The sequence below is a fragment of the Gossypium arboreum genome, chromosome 6 (assembly GCF_025698485.1).
Source record: "Gossypium arboreum isolate Shixiya-1 chromosome 6, ASM2569848v2, whole genome shotgun sequence".
Taxonomy (NCBI): domain Eukaryota; kingdom Viridiplantae; phylum Streptophyta; class Magnoliopsida; order Malvales; family Malvaceae; genus Gossypium; species Gossypium arboreum.
The window spans coordinates 53,538,486-53,556,658 of NC_069075.1; the positions used below are offsets into that span (position 1 = coordinate 53,538,486).

Below are 18,173 nucleotides of genomic sequence, written 5' to 3' on the forward strand. Positions count from 1 at the left end.
ATTTCTTGAGCTTAAGCAAGGTTCTATGTCAGTTTCTGATTACGAGCGAAAATTTGTTAGACTTAGTAGATACACTCGAGAATGTGTTTCGTCCGAGGCTATCATGTGTAAACGCTTCGAGGATGGGCTGAATCAAGATATAAAAATGTTCGTTGGCATTCTTGAAATACGAGAGTTCGTAGTACTTGTCGAGCGAGCTTGTAAAGCCGAAGAGCTTAGAAAAGAAAAACAAAAAGTCGATGTGGGAACTGGAGAGTTTTGTAAAAGATCCTCAGGAAAGTCTCTTCAACAGGCATCGAAGAAATTCGAGATGATGTGGGCCAGTCTAGAGGCACTTCGGGCCTTTTTAGACGAGATCGTGATCGACCCCCTGTGGGTACCCGAGGCACTTCGGTCGCCAGTGTTGGGAATGAATGTCGAGACAGAACGGAGTGCCAGTATTGTGGCAAATGGCATTCTGGAAGTTGTAGATTCCATGACCACTCCTGTTACAAGTGCGGATCAGTTGCCCGAGGTTGCCTGAACAGAATGTAAATCAGAGTGGGAAACCGGGTGCTACCACTACTCGAGGTAGACCATCTAGAAATACGGGCAATGCTAGTGGTGGTCAGAGAGGATCTAGAGGTGCTACGACTAGATCCGAGGTTCGCGCTCCTGCTAGGGCTTATGCAATACGCGCACGCGAGGATGCTTCCTCGCCAGATGTTATTACGGGTACTTTCACTCTCTTTGATACTAATGTGATTGCTTTGATTGACCCTGGTTCTACTCATTCTTATATATGCGAAACCTTAGCATCCAGTAAGACTTTACCTATTGAGTCTACTGAGTTCGTAATTAAGGTGTCAAATCCCTTGGGTCGTTACGTGCTTGTTGACAAAGTGTGTAAGAAATGCCCCCTAGTAATTCGAGGTTCCTGTTTTCCGGCGGACTTGATGCTTTTGCCGTTTGATGAATTTGATGTTATTCTTGGTTTGGATTGGTTGACCGTGCATGATGCGGTTGTGAATTGCAAAAGCAAGACTATGGATTTGAGGTGCGCAAATAACGAGATGATCCGAGTTGAGTCTACGGACTTAAAGGGGTTGCCAGCTGTAATATCATCAATGTTGGCCCAGAAATATGTAAGAAAGGGGTGCGAAGCATACCTTGCGTATGTACTTGATGACAAGGAATTGGAAAAGAAACCCGAATCTGTGCCGGTGGTTTGTGAATACCCGGATGTTTTTCCCGAAGAATTACCGGGTTTGCCACCTGTTCGGGAGATAGAGTTTGGTATTGAGCTGGTACCTGGGACTACGCTGATTTCGATAGCTCCGTATCGTATGGCACCAACCGAGTTAAAAGAGTTGAAAGCTCAGTTGCAAGAATTGACGGACAAACGTTTCACTCGATCGAGTTTTTCACCTTGGGGTGCACCAGTATTGTTTATGAAAAAGAAGGACGGAACCATGAGGTTGTGCATTGACTATCGTCAGCTGAATAAAGTGACGATAAAGAATAAATATCTGTTACCGCGTATTGATGATTTGTTTGATCAACTAAAGGGAGCCTCAGTATTTTCAAAGGTAGATTTGAGATCGGGTTATTATCAATTGCGGATTCGAGATTCGGATGTACCCAAAACTGCTTTCAGAACGAGGTACGGTCACTACGAGTTCTTAGTGATGCCGTTCGGGCTCACTAATACCCCTGCGGTATTTATGGATTTGATGAATCGGATCTTCAAACAGTATTTGGACCAGTTCGTAGTTGTGTTCATTGATGACATCTTGGTCTATTCAAGAGATGAGACCGAACATGCTGAACACCTGAGATTAGTGTTGCAAATTTTACGGGATAAGCAGTTATATGCTAAGTTCAGCAAGTGTGAGTTCTGGTTAAGAGAGGTTAGCTTCTTGGGTCACGTGGTATCCGCATCGGGTATTCGAGTCGACCCGAGCAAAATTTCAGCCATACTTAACTGGAAGCCTCAGAAATATTCTGAGGTTCGAGCTTTTTGGGACTTGCTTAGGTTACTACCGACGATTTGTAAAGGTTTCTCGGTGATAGCCACACCCATGACGAAGCTACTTCAAAAGATGTTAAGTTTGAATGGACGGAAAAATGTCGAAAAAGTTTTGATCAACTGAAAACTTATTTGACTGAAGCTCAATTTTAGTGCACCCGAATCGGGCAAAGAGTTTGTCATCTATAGTGACGCCTCCCTACTTGGGTTAGGTTGCGTATTGATGCAAGAAGGTCGAGTTATGGCCTATCGTCGAGACAATTAAAGCCACATGAGAAGAATTATCGACCCATGATCTCGAATTAGTCGCCATCGTATTCGCCTTGAAAATATGGCGACATTACTTATTTGGTGAGAAGTGCCATGTATTTTCGGATCACAAAAGTCTCAAATATTTGATGACTCAAAGAGACTTGAATCTCGACAAAGGCGTTGGCTTGAGTTGTTGAAAGATTATGAGCTGGTCATTGATTATCACCGGAAAGGCTAATGTGGTTGCGGACGCCTTAAGCCGAAATCACTTTTGCTTTATGAGTGATGAATGTACACTTGTCTGTTCTACCCGACAATGTGTTAGTAGTGAATTAAAAGCCAAACCATTATTGATTCATCAAATTCGTGAAGCTCAGAAAGTCGATGATGAATTGGTTGCAAAACGGGCTGAGTGTGTTCCGAACAAGGAATCGGAGTTTCAAATTGATGATGATGATTGTTTGAGGTTCAAAAGTTGTTTGTGTGTTCCAAGGAATTCGGAACTCATTTCGATGATTCTGAACGAAGCCCATGGTAGCCGAATGTCAATTCACCCGGGGAGCACGAAGATGTACAACGATTTGAAACGTCAGTTTTGGTGGCATGGTATGAAACGAGACATCTCCGACTTTGTTTCGAGATGTTTAATATGTCAACAAGTGAAAGCGGAACATCAAGTGCCTTCAGGATTACTTCAGCCGATTACGATACCCGAGTGGAAATGGGATCGAGTCACAATGGACTTTGTGTCCGGACTGCCATTGTCAGCAAGTAAGAAGGATGCAATTTGGGTTACTGTTGATAGACCGACTAAGTCGGCTCACTTTATCCCGTGCATACGGATTTTCATTGGATAAACTAGCTGAATTGTACGTTTCTCAGTTGTGAGATTACACGGGTACCGATTTACATTGTGTCGGATAGAGATCCGAGATTCACCTCGCGATTTTGGAAGAAATTGCAAGAAGCTTTGGGTACCAAGCTGCATTTTAGCACCGCTTTTCATCCACAAACCGATGGTCAATCTGAGCGGGTAATTCAGATACTTGAGGATATGTTGAGATGCTGCGTCCTTGAGTTTAGTGGTTCATGGGAACGATATTTACCTTTGATTGAATTCGCTTACAACAATAGTTTTCAATCAAGTATTAAGATGGCACCTTACGAGGCTTTGTACGGGCGTAAATGCCGTACACCATTGTTTTGGACCGAGCTCGGTGAAAGTAAAATTTTCGGAGTGGATTTGATTAAAGATGCTGAACAGAAAGTAAAAGTAATCCGTGAAAATCTGAAGATAGCCTCCAATCATCAGAAGTCGTACGCGGATCAGAAACGAACAGACATTGAGTATCAGGTGGGAGATAAAGTGTTTCTTAAAGTTTCGCCTTGGAAAAAGATACTCAGATTTGGCCGTAAAGGCAAATTGAGTCCGAGGTTCATCGGGCCATATGAAGTATCCGAACGAGTCGGTCCAGTTGCATATCGATTGATTTTGCCTCCTGAACTTGAAAAGATTCACGACGTCTTTCATGTTTCGATGCTTCGATGTTATAGATCTGATCCATCGCACATAATTAGTCCATCAGAGGTCGAAATTCAAGCCGACATGAGTTATGAAGAAGAACCGATTCGTATCCTAGCTCGTGAAGTGAAGGAGTTGCGAAACAAAAGGGTTCCATTAGTAAAAGTGTTATGGCTCAAACACGGGATGGAAGAAGCTACTTGGGAACCCGAGAACTCTATGAAAGAGCGTTACCCAAACCTATTTACTGGTAAGATTTTCGGGGACGAAAATTTCTTAAGTGGGGGAGAGTTGTGACAGCCCAAAATTGACCCTAGTCGGGAAGTGGTTTCGGGACCGCTAAACCGAGTCACTGAAATGTTTGAATGTAATATTTATTGTCTAGAATATGTAATTATGAATGTGTGAAAATTTCAAGCTTCGATTTAGTCGATTGCATGTGAATTTAGTCAATAGGACTTAGGTGTAACACGTTTGAAATGTGATAGGTGAATCTATAAGGACCTAATAGTGCATGTAATCAAAAGGGAGGACTTGCATGTCAAATTCCCCCCCCCCAAGTGCTAGTGGCCGGCCATGACAAAGAGTGATGGGCAAAAACATGCCATAAAACATGTTGTGACAATGGTGTATGTAAAAAAAAATAAAATAATGAGCATGGGAATTGAATAATGAAAGGGAAAAAAAAAGAGAATGGTGTGAGTGTCCCCCCCCTTTTGCCGTGAGTTGAAGAAAAGAGAAAAAAATTTTGTTCATCCTTTTCATTCTCTCTTGGCGAAAATTCTAAGGAAGAAGGAGGAGTTTTGCTTCATGCTTGGTTTGGAAGAGGATTAGGAGGAGGTTTGGCCATACTTGTATCTAGATTAAGGTATGTTTGAGGTTGTGCCATGAGATTCATGCATGTTTTTAGTTGCTAGCTTGAGTTCTAATTAGTCCATGGTTCAAATCCTTGCTATGTCATGGGAATGGTATTCGGCCAAGGTGGATTTTGTGTTAATGCCATTGCATGCTAAATATGAAGCTTGTTAATGATATATGTGATGGTGGGTTGATGACTCTTGGATTTTCTTTTTAGCATTTTTAGTGAGACATTAAGTTCTTTGTTTAACCATGACCAAAATTGAAATGGTATGGTCTTGTGATGTATTCGGCCATGGTATATCCATAAGCATGATTTATGCTCATTGCATGGTAGGTAAGATTTGTGTTTTGGATATATGTTTATATTTGGTTATAATCAACTTGAGATTCGGTCCTTGCACCTATATGTATATATGTTTGCACATGATGTATTGGTATGACATATATACTATCTCAAGGTATATATTTTCTTATGATGATGTTTCGGTTATGAAGTAAATGATAGATGCGTATTGAGCTACAATATGTAATGCATTAGTTAGTAAAATGTATGCCATTTATGTGTGGTATTAAATATGTAATTGGCCTCAACATCAACATGCATATTCGGCCACATGAATGTACATAGGTTGATGTGTTGTTCGACCATAAGTAAGCATGTTGAAGGCTTCATCTTGACTTAGAAAATTCGGCTAAGGAGAGTACTAACTAATGTGTTGAGTTTGATTCATGATTTCCGTACATATATGACTTTAATGTCTAATGAATATATGTGGGCTAAGTACCTTGAATTCCTCTTTTCGATGCTCAAATGATTAAATCAATTTATTTGTTAAATTAAGCTCAAGAGCAAAGGGGAACTAAATCCGAGAAAGGGAAGGAAAAAGTGGTCGAATAGCCATCAGAATCGTTCGACAACATCCGAGGTAAGTTCTTGAGTAATAGAGCTTAAATTATGATTTGATTAGATCATGTTTTAAGCAAATCGAAATCATGCTCCTTGTGTGTGGATATTGAGCCGAAATTGCAAGAGTGATAAGTGTCTTGTGTTTGAGTTTTGCTAATGAAAATGAAATACAAATGTGTCATGATTTAGTGTTAAATGTGCATGATGATTCGAATGATGTCCGGGCTAAGTCCCGAAGGCTTTGTGCTAAGTGACCATATCCGGAGTAAGATCCGAAGGCATTTGTGCGAGTTCCCAAATCCGAGTTAAGTCCCGAAGGCATTTGTGCGAGCTATTATAACCGGGCTAAGTCCCGAAGGCTTTTGAGCGAGTCGCTATATCCGGATAAGATCCGAAGGTACGTGATTCGGGAATGAACGATCTTGCTGTAAAAATCCCAGTTAATGCGTTTGAAAAAAAAATTCCAGCATTGAGGTATGTTCGTATGTGCATTGGAATAGTTGAGTTCCTTCGAATAATATTCGCTCAGTTGAGTAATGAGCTTCCGGTATTTGGCTAAGATGATCCCTTATGTATGAACATAGGGGTTGGAATGTAAAGTAGAAATGATTTGAATATATGAATACGCGGAATTATCCGTTTAATTATGTGAATGCTTTACTTTAGTTGTGTTTAAATTCTTGCTCAAAACTTACTAAGCATAAATTGCTTACTCTGTTTCTTTGTTTCTCTGTTTTATAGATTTTGGCTCGTCAGCTATCGGACTCGGGATTTTTTGAAGTCGAAGTCTCCCACACTATCAAAGCCCCCTTTTGGTACAATTTTGGTTGAGCTTTGAAATGGCATTTATAGGACTACCCTTTGTTGTTTTTCAAGTACGTTTTGTGATGTATGTGTGTACAGCCATGCGAAAATGGCTCTTAGAAGTGGAGTATGGCATTAGACCATTTGTGTTTATGTATATATGTATGGTTTCATGATGTGACTATGGACTGGAATGGAAGTGTTGGGCAAATGATCAGCCATTGGAATGGCTAAATATGATTATATGTGGACCTATGTATGACAAAACTCTAGTTGGTCCATGGAAACCACGAAATAGGTAAAGTTTACCTTGAAAACAGATGCTGACAGCAGCAGTGGTGTGGATTTGAAAACTCACTAAAATTTTTAGGAATGGAATTAAATAGTGAATAAATTATGTAAATGAACCTTGATGAATCTACTTTCATATGGAAGAAACGAAACGGTCATTTGAGTTATATGTTAAGAGATATTAAAGTTCTCGCGAAACAGGGCCAGAACGGTTTCTGGATCCCCTTTTTCGACTTTGAAAATTTATCATAAATTATCCAGAGACAATTAGAAGTCATGCCTTATATGTATAGATTCCCCTTTGAGTCTAATTTCTATAGAAACAAATGGAATCAGTATTTAGGCCCTGTACAGGGAGATATCCAAGTCGTAATGCGCGAAGGTCAGTGTAGTCGATCCCTGTAACAGGGGAGAATTTAACTAATAAACTGTACTAATTGTCCTGACCAAAAATTCTAGAAAAAAATATGAAGATGGACATATGAGTCTAGTTTTAGGGAAAAATTATGAAACTGATTTTCGAGCTTTGAAACTCAAGATATGATTTTTAAGGCGATAGTTATGCAGTAACCAGCTTGTCTGGAAAATTTTAAATGGACTGTGATAATAATTAAGTTAAGTCTGTGTGCACCTTGTGTTCGACTCCGGTAACGGACTCGGGTACGGGGTGTTACAACTTATTTGTAAGGGCTCAACTAATTCAAAGCACATACGAAACATACCTCATTGTTGGGATTTCACAAGCGTATTAACTGAAATTTTTACAGCAAGTTCATTCATTCCCGAATCACGTACCTTCGGAGTTTAACCGGATATAGCTACTCGTTCAAATACCTTCGGGAAATAGCCCGGTTATAGTAGCTCGCACAAATGCCTTCGGGACTTAACCCGGATTTAGTAACTCACACAAATGCCTTCGGATCTTAGTCCGGATTTAGTAACTCGTACAAATGCCTTCGGATCTTAGTCCGGATATAGTCACTTAGCACAAAGCCTTCGGGACTTAGCCCGGACATCATTCGAAGAACCATGCACACATATATCAATAAATCATGACACATCCATATTTCATTTTCATTACCAAAGCTCAACACAAGACACTTATCATATTTACAATTTCGGCTCAATAGCCACATACAAAGAGCATGATTTTGATTTACTTAAGACATAATCTAATCGAATCATAATTTAAGTTCCATTACTCGAAAACTTACCTCGGATGTTGTCGAACGATTCCGATGGCTATTCGACCACTTTTTCCTTCCCTTTATCGGATTTAGTTCCTCTTTGCTCTTAAGCTTAATTTAACAAATAAATTGATTTAATCATTTGAGCATCGAAAGGAGGAACTCAAGGTACTTAGCCCATATATATTCATTAGACATTAAAGTCACATATGTACGGAATCATGAATCAAACTCAACACATTAGTTAATATTCTACTTAGCCGAATTTTCTAAGTCAAGAATAAGCCTTCAGTATGCTTACCTATGGCCGAACAAACACATCAACCTATGTACTCATTCATGTGGCCGAATATGCATGTCTATGTTGAGGTCAATTATATACTCAATACCACACACAAATGGCATACATTTTACTAACTAATGCATTACATATTATAACTCAATACGCATCCATCATTTGCTCCATAACCGAAACACCATCATGTGTAAATATATACCTTGATATATTGTATATGTCATACCAATACATCATGTGCAAACATATATATATATGTGCAAGGGCCGAATCACTAAGTTGATTATAACCAAACATAAACATAAATCCAAAACACAAATCTTACCTACCATGCATAAGCATAAATCATACTTATGAATATACCATGGCCGAATACATCACAACACCATACCATTTCAATTTTGGTCATGGTTAAACAAAGAACTTAATGTCTCACTCAAAAATGCTAAAAAGAAAATCCAAGAGTCGCCAATCCACCATCACATGTATCATTAACAAGCTTCACATTTAGCATGCAATAGCATTAACACAAAATCCACCTTGGCCGAATATCATCCCCATGACATAGCAAAGATTTGAACCATGGGCTAATTAGAACTCAAGCTAGCAACTAAAGACATGTATGAATCTCATGACACAACATCAAACATACCTTAATCTAGATACAAGTATGGCCGAGCCTCCTCCTAATTCTCTTCCAAACCAAACATGAAGCAAGAACTCCTCCCCTCTTCCTTAGAATTTTCGGCCAAAAGAAATGAAAAAGGATGAACAAATTTTTTTTTTCTCTTTCCTTCACTCACGGCAATAGGGGGGGAAGAAACACTCACACACATTCTTTCCTTTTTTTTTCTATTTCTTTATTACCCATACTTCTTATTTTATTTTTCCTACCATACATCACTAACATAACATGTTTGTGACATGTTTCCACTCATAGCATGGCCGGCCACTACTAATTAGGGGGGAAATTTGACATGCAAGTCCCCCCTTTTTATTACATGCACTATTAGATCCTTATAGGTTACCCTATCACATTTCGAAAGTATCACACATAAGTCCTACTAACTGAATTCACATGCAATCGACTAAATCGAAGCTTGAAACTTTCACACATTCATATTTACATATTCTAGACAATAATTATCACATTCAAATATTTTGGTGCCTCAATTTAGCGGTCCCGAAACCACTTCCCAACTAGGGTCGCTTTAGGGCTGTCACAATAAAAGCCAAAACAAAAAACTATGCAAAAGATACACGAGGAAATAAAATAAAAAAAGAGCACAAAAATTTCGAAGGTGACTCTTTTTTATTCTTTTCTTTTTATTTGAATCTGTTTTTTTCTTTTTTGAAAACATAAAACAAAAAGTTCTAACCTTGCCATCGTTTCCGGAGACTCCTCTAGCTTAGAAGGCTACCGAAACCTTGGTAGTTCGCCACAAGCCTTGTCAGAGAACTGAAAATCGAAAGGTTTTCTGAAGAATTTTTAGGGTTTCAGTATCGGTTCTTTTTTCTTTTTAATAAAAATGGGTTTGGAAAGGTTTAAAGGGTGATTTTTTTAAAAGAAAAAAAAATTTAATTTTTCGACCACCAGGGACGGTGGTCATCGTCGCCGACAGTTGGTGGCCGCGGTGGAGCGGCAGCTGCTCCAATGGCCGGACTCAGACCCTTTTCAGAGAAAAAAATAGAGAAAATAAAGTTTTTTTTAAAACATGATTAAAATGAATTTTTTGGGTTTTTTAACTAAAATAGGGCGCCAAAATGACGTCGTTTCAAGGTGTTTCTAAATGCCCCAAAACGACGCAGATTTGGGGCCGACCTGATCTGATTGAACCACTTGACCTAGGATTCGCGTGTTTTTAAAAGGGAGGGGATATTTTTAGTTTTGGTCCTTCCAATTTTTTTCATCTTTTTAATTTAATTATGTTTAGTTTATTTATTTTAATTTTCGCTCCACAATTTAAATTCCAGTACAATTTAGTCCGTTGACCCACTGTGGATTGCTTCGAGAGTGACACGTGTCAAATGAGGGGAATAATTGCCCTTTGACCCCCTAAAGTTTTTATCCTATTTTAATTTAATCCTTTAAGCTCTTGTTTAAATTTAGACTATTAGTTTTGTTACATTTTAAATTTAGTCCTTTATTCCCTCTTCTTTATTTGTTTTGCGATCTATACTTTAAGTTTCTCTTAAATTTCAATTTAATCATTATTTGGTTAATTTTGCCTCTTTATTTACTATATTATTTATTTTAGTATTTAAAGTTTATGTTATTTATATTTTATTGATACTTTTTTTATGTTATCCATGTTATCATTGTTTTATTTACTCATATTATTATTATGATAATAGTTACGATATGATTATCGTTGTTAGTATTATAAACCGATATTCTTGTTACTATTATAGTTACATTTATTTTATTTTAATTTTAATTTTAATTTCTTCATTTTTAATTTAATTTAATTTAATTTTTTTTTTTTGCTTATTACACTAACATCATCATTTCATTTTTTTACCTACATGATTATTTCATTTTATTTTGCTATCACAATGTACTTATCATTTTTTTACATTATGCCCAAATAAATTAAATATACCTCGTTTTAAAAGTTACACTCATTTTATCTAATGCATATAAAATATTCAAAACCAAGGCAATGTTTGTCATTTTTGGGATTTGGAGAAGTCGTGCTCCTAACTTACAGAGTATGGCATCTCTCTAGAACCGAATTAATCGAATAACCTATTTAAAATAACAAAAAAGAAATTTAGGTAACAATCAAATGGTGTTTATTCTAATTTTTGAGAATTCGACGGGTCGTGTCTTAACTTACGAGATGTAATCTTTCCTTCTCGATTAACTCGAAATAAGACCCTTTTCCATAAAACTTAATTTATTTAAGTAATTTTAATTAAAAATATCATGCAAAGTGAAATTGTGTTTTAAATTTTTTTAAAATTTTCAATTTTCGACACTAAGACATCAAGTAATCAACTAGGTATCAATTTTGGGCGTCACGAGGGTGCTAATCTTTTCTCGTGCATAATCGACTCCCGAAACCATTTCTTGAATTTTGTAGACCAAAAATCGTTGTTTTAGTAAATCAAACTGTTTATTAAAAAGATTAAATTACGAGGCGATCTGATCACAACTAATAAAATGGATTAGTGGCGACTCTATTTTAGTTCTTTTTTAAATAAAAAAGTCAATTTAAAAAAGGGTTTCTACAACATATCTAATCTAAATACGTACCAAATATTGATACTTTCTTAAAAAAAGAAAATAGAGCACTATATACTGAATATATTCACAATTGTTGTTTCTCTCCATTGAGTTTGGAAGGGTTTTCTGACGATGTTGAAGAGAGAAATTGTCTTCCGATTTCATGTAAGTTTTTTTTGGAATGGTTGATATAATTACTCGGTTGGAACTTAAAAAAAAAAAAAAAGAGTTTAACTATTGGTTTATTACTCTTCTAAATTGCAAAAAAGAGGCTACTCATAATTGGCAAATGATGGGGACAAAATGATTTAAACAAAAAACAGTAGTTGTAATAGTTGGATTTTTTTTTCTTGGGGGTACAAAATCATAATCAATACTAGTTTGATGAACGGTCTAGAAATTGACAATAGCTTCAACCAATAATTTCATGGAACTATTCATCAACTCAGGACTGAGCCTAAGCATGAGGGTACAAAATTCCATCTCATTCAAAGCTCCATCACCGTCCAAATCACCTTCTCTCAACATACAAATTGCCTCTTCATCGCTCATATCTTGCAAGCCAAGCAATGCCGAGTTCTTCTTCAAGCTCTCGAAAGTGATTACTCCTTTGTCACCATCCACAAGCAAACGAAACCCGTTACAAAGCTCCTTCATGAAACCATCAGCACCCAACTTCTCAACCATGGCAGGGAAAAAATCTTCAAACACTACACTATTTTGGGACGCCATTGAATATATATATGAGCAAAGAAAAAGACCCTATTGTTTTATTTTAGGGGTATGATCTAGAAATAGAATGGTTGGTATAAAATGAGGGTATTTATATGTGATGGAAAGAGAATAAAGCTAAGGGAGTGTAGAAGAGAAGAAATGTTCGAGGAAAGAGTGTTAATGAGAACAAATTAAAGGTGGAGATAAAAAATACGAAGGTTGTCTTGGATGGCGATTGTTGCCTTTTTATGTTATGTGGCTTTTTGTGTAGGAAAATTGTCGTCCTTCCTCGAAGTTGCATGTGATATAATTCATAATTGGTCATATCAAGTGCTAATTATTTTTTTTCTAGGTAGAGATTGTTTCAATGCTTCGGAGGCCAATTTTACTGGAGAACTAACTTGTAACCATCTAATACTAAGAAAATGATTAAATACGAAAGAAATGGATGCATCTAGTTGCATGTATGAGTGTTTTGATTTAAGGTAATTATTCTTGAAAATGTTTAAGAAGATATCAAGTGTTTTTTAAATTTCAAAAACAAAATTAGAACGTTGACAAGTGTATTGTAAGTAGGGGCGAAGCCAAAAAATGTTTTTAGGGGGCAAAATTAAATTGTAATTTTTAGAATAGTAAAAATCCAATTTTACCATTTTTATGACCTATATTTTTATAATTTTTAAAAGATTAAATCAAAATTTTATCAATTTTAGGGGACCAAAGTGTAATTTTATCTTTACTAAAAATTTTAAAAATTTTAAAGGGTCTAAATAGAAAATTTTACATTTTAGGGGGGTCAAGCCCCTGCTTGCCCCTAATTACACCCCTGTTCGTAAGGGTATAATAAAATATTTTAAGAAAAAGTGACAATTATTTAAGATTGCTTGTGAAATTAAAAAAAGTACACTGTTTTTGTACCAAATTCTAACTCTATTTTATCATTATTTTATAACACACTATAAACAAGTGATATCATCCTAAACTCCCTTGTGGAGTTTTTTTATTCCACTTGTCGTGTATAGGATAATAATCCTTAGTTTAGATCATTATTGAAATAATTAATTCTAGATTATATGATAATCACAACTTGGATGAAAAGAAACGGTTTAATATAACGTATGATACTTGAACTTGACAGACTTTAATTTGGTATCTAAGCTTTTTTATCCAATTTGATACGTAAACTTGACACTTGGTTTAATTTGATACATGAACTTGACACTTTTTCTTAATTTGGTACCTAAGATTTTGTTGATCCAATTTGGTACTTAAACTTGTCAAATATTATACAAATTACGCTAAAACACTAACAAGGTTAGTTTTTCCAATGAGAGGACAAAACTAACTGATGTATGATTGACATGTAGCCGATAACATGAAATTTAATGATAGAAATGATTACATTTATTAGGAGTTTCCTCTGTTCTACTAAACAATGTGCTAAAATTTTAGTTTTCATATGGGTTGATATTACTTCGCTTGTTAAAGGTAAAAATGATTCAAGAGAGACTACATCCTTAAATTATGACCTAACCTTCACAAAGCCCTTAATTCCACAAAATGTCATTAGTATCAAAGGAATTCCTTCTTCAAAAATTATGCTTTGAGCTATGCTTAACTAATGGATTTAAAAGAAAAACAAGAGTTTTAAAAAACTCAAAATAAAATAAATTCATTTTGTTAAATAAAATAAAAAAGTAAAACTAAAAGTAATTCAACATTTAAAATGCAAAAAAAAAAAAAACTCGTTTCATCTATCACATGTTAATGATACATTTTTTTGCTACCTCATAAAAATAACTGTGTTCGCATATCAGAGTTGTAACACCCCATATCTGGCCTAGAAGTTAAAACCAAGTCTGGAGGCTACATCAATTGATATTAAAACAAACCAAACTTTAAGTATTTTAAAGTTTGAACTATACAAAAATTTAAATAGTTAAACCAACATGGAAATTCGAGCTTACAAATTGTAGTTTGAAATAAAACTTACGTTAGTTCAAATTTGAACAAACAATAAAATATCTAGAAAAGAGAGATGACCAAGCTCCTGACACACCGAACTTCCTAAGTCTGTGGGTTACCTGTAATTCAGTCAACAAATAGAATGAGTGTGACAACCCGAATTAGGGCCTAATCGGAATAGTGGTTTCGTGACCACAAATCCGAGATAGAAATAATTGTTTTATAAATATTTTGGGGTTTATGATATGATTGCATGATTGTGTGAAAATTTCGTGATGAAATTCTATGCCTAAAGTGTTTAAATTGAAAGTAGGGACTAAATCGAATAAGTTGCAAAATTTGCATACTAGAAATTTTAGTATGAAATTGTTTTGAAATATTTATTAGGAGGTCTTAAATAGCAATTCTACCAATTTTAAGTTCATGGACAAATTTAGGACATGGAAGGAATTTTGGAAAGTTTAGTAGTAAGGGTATTTTAGTCATTTTGATATTAAATGAAATAAAATGGGAAAAATAACACAAAATAGTCATCTTCCCATTTAGTTGCTGCGAAACTTCACTCTCTCCATAGCTAGGATTCTTCAACTTTCAAGCTCCATAGTAAGTGATTCTAAGCCCGTTTTAATGTTCTTTACGTTTTGGAATCCGGAAGCTCGATTAAGCTTATGCTAGTAATAATTTAACCTAGGGTTCATATTTGGAAAAATACCCATAGGTGAAATTTGTGTATTTTGATGTTTTATGATAGAATATGAGGTTTTAAATTGTGTTAAATAATTTGTGCTACTCGGTTTTAAGTGAAAACGAGTAAAAGCAGTATAATCGGTAAAAATACCTAATGTTCATAACTATATGATAGAGTGGAATTTGATGTTGTTGTAGAAGAGAAAATGTTCAGCATATCATAAAACATAAGAATAAGGGCTGAAATTAAATTCCGAGCCTAGGGGCAAAATTGTAATTTTGTAAAAGTTAGGGGCAAAATGTAATTTTTCTACAATGTGATTTTGGATTGAAATAAATAGTATGAGTATTAAATGAGCTAAATGTGTTATTATAGATCAAGAAAGGCGGAACCCGACCTCGAGCGGGGAAAGAAAAAGTTTTGGACTAAATTGCAAAATTTCCATATTTTGCACCAAGGTAAGTTGTATGTAAATATTACAATAATTTCATGTACATTCTTATATTTCAGCCTATTATATAAATATACTAGCTGATGTTAAAATATAAATTGACTATGGGAAGAATGGAAATAAATACTGAGAGAGATCCGGTTGAACATTGGAGAGATCGAATGAAATAGAGGGCGTAGCTAGGTCACATGTATGATCTTGAGTGCACATCATGTGTACAAGAAAGCTACGAGACACCCTGTAGTAGCTAGGTCACATGCGTGATACGAGATGTATCCCATGTAGACAAGAGAGCTACGTGAAAGATAAATGTAGCTAGGTCGCATGCGTGATTCCAAGTGAAGGACACCATGTAGACAAGAGAGCTACGTGAAAGATAAATGTAGCTAGGTCGCATGCGTGATTCCAAGTGAAGGACACCATGTAGACAAGAGAGCTACGAGACAAATCGGCTAGGTCGCATGAGTGGTACTAAGTGTTCCCCATGTGTACAAGAGAGCCGAACTAAATGAAGTATGATGGTGGGTCATGTCTTTGAAACCGTTAAATATCGAGGATTGATCCGAATTGTTCAACGGGATGGTTTTGTGGTGACATTGTGGTTTGGACCTACACTTATAGTGAATGAAATGTGGTGAAAATGAATTGTGGCATATACATATATACGATAAAATGAGGTTAGCATAAAGAATGTGTGAAAGAGTGAAATTAGTATTAAAACTGTTTTTAGATGGCAGCAGTGACGTGATTTTGAAAAATCACCAAAAATAGGAGGAATATAATTAGAGGTTGAATGAGATGTGAAATTAAATCTTAATGAGTCTACTTTCATATAAAAGAAGCAGGGCAAGCAAAGGAATTCTATATTTTGAGATATTTACAATTGTAACTGACTTGCTCAGGATGAATACGTGATCCCCTGTTTCCACTTTGAAAAATCATTAAAAATTGTACAAAGCAAACTAAGAAATATAGTTTACATGCCTAAATTTCTTATTGAGACTAGTTTTAAATACAACAGACTTCAGGGTTGTTTGAGTTATGTACTGAGAGAAATTCAATTCGTAGTGGACAGAGGTCAGGCCAGTCGACCTGTGTAACAGGGGAAACTTTAACTAATAAACTGTACTAATCTGCTGAACCAAAATTATAAAAAAATTTAGCAAGAAGCTTTATGAGTCTAGATTCAGGAAATTTTACGGATATGAATTTCGAGTTTTGTAACTCGAGTTATGATTTATTTAGTGAATATGACACAGCAGAGGCAGCTTAATCGAAGTGGAATAAGTAGTGAAGTTAAAGTAGACATACTTGAATTGTTGTGTAAACATGTTAGATTCTTAAATTAGTATTTACATACTACTTACTAAGCTATAAGCTTACTTCGTTTTCTCTCTTTTGTCTTATAGTGTTCTTGACTTGCTCGAGAGTCAAGGATCGTGAAGATCTACCCGCACTATCATACTTTGGGGTACTTGAACTAAATGTTTTGAATTATGGCATGTATAGTAGGCAAAAATTATTTTGTTATGTGTCATATTTGTCTAGGTTTAAAATATTAGTTACAAGATTACTCGACCGATTACTTTGTACAAGCCATAAAAGTTGGCTAATGTTGTTCAAGATATATGTTATACGATGCATTATCAAATGGGATGACATATTTCTATCTTGGTATATGTTATGTTCGGTAATACCTTGTATCTGTTCGGCGCCGTAGCAGAATCGGTAAGGGTGTTACATTTAGTGGTATCGAGCTATGGTTTAGTCGGTTCTCGGACTAATAAAGTGTGTGTAAAAGTCTAGCTATACATGCCATAAAAATATTGTGATAGTGTGGTGACTCTGATTATTCTAAACTGTGTTTTATTTTAATATAGTAATGGATCCTGAAGGAACTGCGGTGATGATCTTTGCTAGTAATGCGCGGCTCCCTTTGAGGGACCGCTACTGTGGAAAGTAGACACGAGACATTGGGACAAGGAGATGAGGCTCGGGGCGCCTTTCTCCAAATGATGAACAATTGGTATCTTGAATTTATTCGAGCAAATCCAAATGCTCAACCTCCTCCACCCCTCCTATACCTCGGGCGATTCTGTGGCTGCTCAAGGTATAAATTTGGTAAGAATGAACAAGCCTCCGGTTGACAAGATTCGAAAACAAGGGGCGAGAGTTTAGAGCAAAGGTTGATGATGATCTGAGAAAGCGGAATTCGGCTTGAAAATTCTACCGTGTATTTGATGAGCTCTCATGTACACCGAGGAATGCTTAAAGTGTCTTGTATCACTTTTGAGAGATTGACCTACCACCGGTGGAAGACTTTGGTTGCAGTGGTGCCAAAAGAAAAAGTTACTTGGGATTTCTTCCAGGAAGAATTTAGAAAGAAATACATAAGTCGTGATTTATTGATCAAAAGCGGAAGGAGTTCCTTGAATTGAAGCAAGGAAAAATGTCATCACTTGAGTATGAGCGCGAATTTGTAAGACTCAACAAGTATGCCCGAGAATGTGTGTCCACCGAGGCCATTATGTGTAGAAGATTTGAAGATGGGCTGAATGAGGACATTAAAGTGTTTGTAGGATTTTGGAGTTGAAAGAATTTGTAGTATTGGTTGATCGAGCTCTTAAAGTCGAAGAATTGAACAAAGAAAGAAGAAAAGCGCTATTGAGGCTCGAGATGTCGAAAAAGACAGATAAGTAAGCCATTTCAATCTCAACCAAAGAGGTCCAAAGAGACAAACCCTCGAATGACAGTTTCAATTGGGGATTTACAGAGATCGTGGTAGAGCATATTCGGGTCTAAAGCTCAAGCTACTTGGTGGCAAGTGTGGGTAATGTGCGACCTAGAAAGCCCGAGTGTCGATAATGTGGCGAGCAACATTATGGTGAGTGTTGGGGACCGAGCGAGCTTGTTTCAGTCTTGGTTCTCATGAGCATTTTATTAGAGACTGTCCGGAGAAGGTTAAAGAAGAAAGATTTGAGTGTTAGATGAATACCACC

General features: G+C 36.2%; 1 protein-coding gene across 1 annotated transcript; it reads right to left on the bottom strand.

Annotated features, from left to right (window-relative positions):
- Window positions 1-11,663: 11,663 nt before the first annotated feature.
- LOC108485961 (calcium-binding protein KRP1-like) lies at window positions 11,664-12,226 on the bottom strand. The gene has a single exon (XM_017789797.2). It carries the CDS (start codon window positions 12,086-12,088, stop codon window positions 11,750-11,752), a length of 339 nt encoding a protein of 112 aa, XP_017645286.1. The 5' UTR covers window positions 12,089-12,226; the 3' UTR covers window positions 11,664-11,749.
- Between the last annotated feature and the right edge of the window lie 5,947 nt (window positions 12,227-18,173).

Excerpts from the sequence above, each read along its gene's own strand:
- LOC108485961 (XM_017789797.2), bottom strand. The coding sequence starts at position 12,088 with ATGGCGTCCCAAAATAGTGTAGTGTTTGAAGATTTTTTCCCTGCCATG.